Consider the following 7,500-nt stretch of genomic DNA (forward strand, 5'->3'; position numbering starts at 1 on the left):
TTTAACCCTTAACCCCTGGCATGTGCATGTGTTGTAACCCTTTAACCCCAGCCATGTGTGGTCAGTGTGCTTTAACCCTTAACCCCCGGCCAGTGTGTGTCAGTGTGCTTTTAACCCTTAACCCCCGGCCAGTGTGTGGTCAGTGTGTTTGTTAACCCTTAAACCCCCGGCCAGTGTGTGGTCAGTGTGCTTTTTAACCCTTAACCCCTGGCCAGTGTGTGGTCAGTGTGTTTGTTAACCCTTAACCCCCGGCCAGTGTGGTCAGTGTGTTTTTAACCCTTTAAACCCCTGGCCAGTGGTGGTCAGTGTGCTTTTTAACCCTTAACCCCTGGCCAGTGTGTGGTCAGTGTGTTTGTTACCCTTTAAACCCCCGGCCAGTGTGTGGTCAGTGTGTTGTTAACCCTTTAACCCCCGGCCAGTGTGTGGTCAGTGTGTTTGTTAACCCTTAAACCCCCGGCCAGTGTGTGGTCAGTGTGTTTTTAACCCTTTAAACCCCCGGCCAGTGTGTGGTCAGTGTGTTTGTAAACCCTTTAACCCCCGGCCAGTGTGTGGTCAGTGTGCTTTTTAACCCTTAACCCCCGGCCAGTGTGTGGTCAGTGTGTTTGTTAACCCTTAACCCCCGGCCAGTGTGTGGTCAGTGTGCTTTTGTAACCCTTAACCCCTCGGCCAGTGTGTGGTCAGTGTGTTTGTTAACCCTTAAACCCCCAGGCCAGTGTGTGGTCAGTGTGCTTTGTTAACCCTTTAACCCCCGGCCAGTGTGTGGTCAGTGTGTTTGTTAACCCTTTAACCCCCGGCCAGTGTGTGGTCAGTGTGTTTTTTAATGGGATGTCCAGCAAAAAAATTCCCATATTGTGATTTGGAAAAACGTTGCTTTCTTACATTGTTTTTATTTGATGATATTATTTCTGTATGATGGATTTTGTCTTTTACATTGTTGTTATTGGTGTAAATATTAAATCTATGTCTTCAGTATGGATATAAAACCTGTAGAAAACAAAGATTCAGTGCAGAAGGGTTAGTGCTTGCTATCTGGAAAAGCTGCTGATTATTAGATTTGATAATTAAGTATTTTATTTTATTCTTTTTATATATATGTATTTTTTTGATTCATTATTGATTATTTTATTTCTTATGTTACTTAATTTAAGCCTTTTTATTTTCTTTTTTATTCATTCTGATTAATGATTTTATGCAGTTCTAGTTTTCAATCATTTATTTTGTTAATTATAATTTGTTTTATTTTTATTCATTCATTTATTTTTTTGGAATGATTTTATTTCATTTCTTATTTAATTCTGATTTACTTATTTATTCTTTTAAATTCAGTCTGGTTTTTTTATTCTCTTTAAATTCATTCATTTTTAGAATCATTACTTAAAAACACAAATGAACAAAAATGAAATGAACATGTGGTTTTTCTTCAATGATGACGCGTCTGTGTCACAGGGTTCTTTCCCACACTGCTCAAAAATAACACCACAGGTGTAGTTGAAGGTGCAAAAAGATGGAGGTGATTTATTTGCCATCAGCCTCTCAAAGTGCAGTGCAATACATATACAAAGTGAAGTAAAAAATGGAAAAACAACAAAAAATAAATATATACTATTTACAAATTTACAAAACACGAGAAAAAACGCATCAGCATAAAGTTCTTCAATAACTCACTTGACAAAAGTTGAACAATCCACAGCACAGTTGCCAGCTCTGCAACTCAGCCAACACTGACCACTGGGGCTTCAGCAGCCTTCTGTTAAACAATAAGCCCCTCCTACTGGGCCGGCCAATTACAGACATTTTTACAAAATATATTTTTAACAGTGTTTTTAAACATAATTATTCACCACAGGAATAACCATTCTACACTTAATAATTCAATAGATTTTCTAATTAATTATCCAAGCAGAATACCTCATTACTTAAGATAAAAATACAGAAAAACCAAAATCAATACATTACAACATCGCGTGATGCAAAAATCCTGCGAGATTTCCTCTATAATATTGACCCGGAAGTGAGCCTTTGTTCTTTTAACTCAAGCGGTGCGGCGGGGCATGACAGAATGCTACTTCAACACCAACACAGGTAAGTGACTGAAAACTGCTGTAAATATGTGTGCAGTTACCTGAGAATGCTCCCTAGCGTGCACCCTGGGTTGCGCTATTGTTCGGACGGGAAGAGAGTGTGAGTGGAGAAACTACTGAATGACTGCAAACACGGACGGGGAGGGACTGTCTGACGCGAGTGTGTGCACGTGCCTGTATGTGTGTGCGGTGCAGGTTCGTGTGTGCTCCGCTCGTAGCTGGAGATGGCAGACACTCAGTGACGGGGTCGCTCCGTCACATCATCCCCCTCCTCCCGGAGGCTGACGATGTGCGGCAGCCTGGAAACGTAATCAGCTACCACATTGCTCTTTCCTGCTCGGTGTCAGACTGTGAAGTGGAACGGCTGGAGTGACAGGTACCATCGGGTCAAGCAGCTGTTGTGGTCCTTCATGGAATTGATCCAGGTGAGCGTCCTGTGGTCTGTTTCAAGGTCAAACTCTCTTCCAAGTAAGTAATACTTCAAACTCTCCAGTGCCCATTTAATGGCCAGGCCTTCTTTCTCCACAGTGAAATACCTGGTCTCATGAGGCTGAAGCTTGCAGCTTAGGTAGAGGACAGGTTGCTCCTCTCCTTGCTCCCCTTGTGTCAAAACTGCTCCCAGCCCCACTGCAGAGGCATCCACCTGTACTAGGAATTTCTTATTGAATTCAGGACTTTTGAGGGCTGGCAAGGAGCACAGGAAGGATTTTAAGGTGCAGAAAGCTGTTTCACACTCTTCTGACCAGGCAACTGGATTTTTCTGGTCTTTGCTGGTGAGTGCTGAGTGGGGCTGCAGTGGTGGCAAACTGCGGCACAAACCTCCTGTACCAGCCAGCCAATCCGAGGAAAGACCGCACCTCCTTCTTGGTGCGAGGACGAGGGCAATTGCGGATAGCTTCCACCTTATCCACTTGTGGACGCACTTCTCCTCGGCCCAGTTGGTAACCCAGGTACCTGGTCTCCTGCTGTGCCCACTCACACTTGTCTGGGTTAAGGGTTAACCCTGCCTGCTGAATCTTCTCCAGGACCAGGGACAGGTGTCTCAGGTGATCCTCCCAGGTGGGACTGAACATCACCACATCATCCAGATAAGCAGCGCTGCACTGCCCACAGTCCTGGAGAACTTTGTCCATTAGCCACTGGGAGGTGGTAGGTGCTCCATGGAGACCAAACGACATCACTGTAAACTGGAAAAACGCCAGCTGGTGTTCGGAATGCTGTATATGGTCGACTCCTCCAGTGGTACCTGCCAGTACCTTTACACAAGTCCAGTGTAGCGATGTATTTGGCGGCTCCAATCTTCTCCAGCAAGTCATCAATCCTCGGCATCGGGTAGACATCAAACTCAGAGATGGAGCTGAGTTTTCTGAAATCAATGCAGATGCGCAGAGACCCATTCTTTTTGAAGACGATGACCACCGAACTGCACCACTCAGAGTTAGATGGTTCGATGACCCCCAACTTCAGCATTTCCTCCACTTCCTGCTGCAGCTTGACCACGAGCTGTTGTGGGACCCTGTAGAGACATTGGCAAATTGGTCGTCCATCTTTAAGCCGGATGATGTGCTCCACTGCTTTGTTTTTCCCTGGGCTGGCAGCGAAGAGCAATGGCACCTCCTGGAAAACCTTGAGCGGCTGAGCTTTTTGTTCTGGAGCCAGACGTGTCAGGACAGGAGTTTCAGAAACCAGCCGGGTTTCTGGACCATCCTCTTCCTCCTCCAGGTCCACCTTCCTCACCAGTAGAGCTGGTACTTCAGGTTGCCTGTCCTTCCACTCTTTCAGCAGGTTTACATGGTATGTTTGTTTCTGGCTTTTCTTCTCTGGATGATGGATCTCATAGGTAACGGGGCCCATCTTGTGAGTGATGAGGTAAGGACCTTGCCACTTGGCCAGGAGCTTGCTGTTGGAAGAGGGGAGAAGCAGCAGGACTTTCTGGCCGGGTTGGAACTCTCGATGACGAGCTTGTTGTTCATACCAGGTCTTCTGATTTCTCTGGGCCTCACGTAGGTTGACCTCTGCCTCCTCCTGGTACCTGGCCAGCCGCTCTCTCATCTCCAGCACAAACTGTAAAATCCCTCTGTCCCCTGGAGTGGTGGATGGAGCTTCCCAACCCTTCCAGAGCAGATCTAGTGGGCCCTGGACATCCCAGCCACACAGGAGCTCAAAGGGAGAGAACCCTGTTGAAGCCTGTGGAACCTCCCGGTAGGCGAACAGCAGAAAAGGCAGCCAGCGGTCCCAGTCTCTTCCTGTGTCATCCACAAATTTCTGGAGCATCTTTTTAAGAGTCGGGTTGAACCATACCACCAGTCCATCGGTCTGTGGGTGATAAGGTGTGGTTTTGAGTGCGGTGACTCCAAGTTGTCCGTACAGGAGCTGCATCAGCCTGGATGTGAAGTTGGTCCCTTGGTCAGTGAGGATTTCATCTGGTATCCCCACCCTGGAGAACAGCTGTACCAGTGCTCGTACTACCGCTGGTGCAGTGATGGTGCGGAGCAAGAAGGGCTCAGGAAACCGTGTAGCGTAGTCACAGACCACCAAGATGCTCTTTACCAGAGGGCTGACGATGTCCATGGCAATCCTGCAGAAAGGTGTGGAAATAACAGGCAGTGGCTGCAAACAAGCACGGTCAGATTTCCGTGTGGTGCATGTTTTCTGGCATGTGGGGCATATGGTGCAATATTTCTGAATGTCGGTGTACATAGAGGGCCAATAAAAACGTGAACTGATGCGCATGTAAGTTTTGTGGCAGCCCAGGTGCCCAGCCCAGGGACGTGTGTGTGCCAAGTGCATGACAAGGGCTCTACAGCTAGCAGGGATCACGAGACGCTTAGCATCATTACCCACACAGTGCAACACATCATGGTCAATAATAAACTGTTCCTGCCCCCTACAGTTCCCACTGGGTTCAGGTACCACCTTTGCAAACAAAGGTGTCAAAGTAGCATCTGCCCTCTGCAACACAGAAATATTGTCAGGAACATCCCACCTTTTGTCACACAGCATGCGGTCTGGTTTTGTTAGCTTTAGCTGTTTTTCAAAGCGACGCTGACGCCGGGATTTTCTGGGGCCCTTAGTGCCACCCTCACACAGACTACTATCAAAATCTGGAAGAGGTTAGACACTAGCTTTTACCTGGGCTCTGATAACAACAGGACGAGACACATTCACATCAACTTTCCCCATTTTCACCATTTTCCCAGAGTCACTTTCTGCAGATAGTTCATGTTCATGCAACAAGTCCATCAACACAGGTAAGTCCCAACCCAGAATTGCATCCACAGGCAAGTTTTCTACCACACCAACAGTCAAAAGGTATGGTTGCCTGTCAATTGTGATGGTTAAGTCTGCTTTAGGGTAGGGATGCTTGTCACCATGCACACACAAAAATTCCACCTGTCGGCTGAAGTCCACACAGCCCACAGGCACCAGGCTGGGTTTCACCAGGGAATAAAACTACCAGTGTCCAGCAGTGCAGTCACCTGATGTCCAACAGTTTAATGCCTTGCCTTCACCCCCAGTTCATCCTTTAGCCCTACTTCAAAATGAGGTGGGTAGCATGCGCCAGAGACCTTAGCTTTGCGTACAGGACACACAGAAGCTTTATGGCCTGGCTGCTGACAGTAAAAACAGACAAAGTCTTTACCAGAAGCTTGTTGGTTTGGGGCAGTACTGGTGTCACCTGATGGTCCTGGGTTGGTCTCTCCCCTCCCCAGCCTCGCCTGGGGCCGGTGGAACACAGGTCGGTGTGACATGTTGGTGCTGCGTGGAGCTGGTCCTCCTCTGTGTGCATTCCAGTATTGTAGGGCCAGCTTGGCAGTTGTATGACCCTCCTCTGGCTCATGTTCTTTTACCCAAGTCCTCACATCCACCGGAAGCACTCGGAGTAGCTGTTCCAGGATGATGGTCTCCCCAATCTCCTCCTTGGTGTGCTGCTCGGGCCAGATCCAGCATCAGTAGAGTCCTTTCAGACGATGGTAGGTCTCCGTGGGGTTCTCATCAGGTGGTACAGTGGTGGCTCGGAACTGCTGCTGGTACGTCTCAGGTGCAATGTCAAACTTTAAAAGCAGAGCAGCCCTCAGATCTTCATAACAGTGGGCTCTTTCTTCATCTATGGTGCTGTAAGCCTCCAACACCTTACCAGTCAATAATGGAACCAATCGACATGCCCACTCACTTCCAGGCTATTTCCAGGTTTTAGCAATACGTTCAAACCTGAGCAAATAATTTTCAGTGTCCTCACCCATCTGGCACTGGGGAGTCTTTGGGTCTTGGTAGGGCCTCCATTCTGACCCAAGCTGGTCAGGTCTTCTGTCGCCACCATGGTGCTGGAAGGACGGAACCTCTGGGGTCGTCTCCTGACGTCCTCGCCGGGGTGCTGGTGTAGGCAGATCAAGCCTCAGACTGCTTGCAGTGACAGTGGTTGCAGTTGCAGGGGCCTGGCGGGGCTGGGGCACAGGTGGCAGGAGCTGCCCAGTCTGGGGAAGAGAAGCTCGTAGACCTCTAAGTTCTGCCAGTAGTCCTTCCTCTCTTTGTTGCTGTGCCACCAGGAAGTCTCTCATAAAGTTCACCAGTTCCCCCTCTAATTCACCTTTGGCTGCTGGGGCTTTGGAAGCGGCTGCATGGTGGCTGTGGCTCCTCATCCTCCTCTGATGATGTCTGCTCCGTCACCCAAGCTGGATCCTCCTGGGAAGTCATTGTCTTGGACTGAGAGCGCAGTCCTGTACGCTGGCTTTAGGGCCGTAAACTCTTCGATTAGCCATCATGGTGTAATCCCACTTCTGACACCATATGCCTCAGGGTTCTTTCCCACACTGTTCAAAAATAACACCACAGGCGTAGTTGAAGGTGCAAAAAGATGGTGGTGATTTATTTGCCGTCGGCCTCCCAAAGTGAAGTGCAATATATGTACAAAGTGAAGTCAAAAATGGAAAAACAAAAAATATATATATATACTATTTACAAATTTACAAAACACGAGAAAAAACACATCAGTGCAAAGTTCTTCAATAACTCACTTGACAAAAGTTGAACAATCCACAGCACAGTTGCCAGCTCTGCAACTCAGCCAACACTGACCACTGGGGCTTCAGCAGCCTTCTGTTAAACCCTAAGCCCCTCCTACTGGGCCGGCCAATTACAGACATTTTTACAAAATATATTTTTAACAGTGTTTTTAAACATAATTATTCACCACAGGAATAACCATTCTACACTTAATAATTCAATAGATTTTCTAATTAATTATCTGACCAGAATACCTCATTACTTGAGATAAAAATACAGAAAAACCAAAAACAATACATTACATCATCACGTGATGTGAAAATCCCACGAGATTTCCTCTATAATATTGACCCGGAAGTGAGCCTTCGTTCTTTTCACTCAAGCAGACAGTGCGCACTCACACACGCTCACTCAC

General features: G+C 47.4%; 1 protein-coding gene across 1 annotated transcript in view; it reads left to right on the forward strand.

Moving 5' to 3' along the window:
- Positions 1 to 6,733: 6,733 nt before the first annotated feature.
- Positions 6,734 to 7,500, forward strand: part of LOC115415784 (protein spinster homolog 3-like) — a gene marked incomplete at its 3' end in the record, with an annotated part of 32,539 nt that continues 31,772 nt past the window's right edge. The window contains exon 1 of the mRNA XM_030129421.1: positions 6,734 to 6,820. Coding sequence (XP_029985281.1) covers positions 6,734 to 6,820 — 87 coding nt within the window. The remainder of the gene's footprint in view (positions 6,821 to 7,500) is intronic.

Source organism: Sphaeramia orbicularis, unplaced genomic scaffold, assembly GCF_902148855.1.
Source record: "Sphaeramia orbicularis unplaced genomic scaffold, fSphaOr1.1, whole genome shotgun sequence".
NCBI classification, from domain to species: Eukaryota; Metazoa; Chordata; class Actinopteri; order Kurtiformes; family Apogonidae; genus Sphaeramia; species Sphaeramia orbicularis.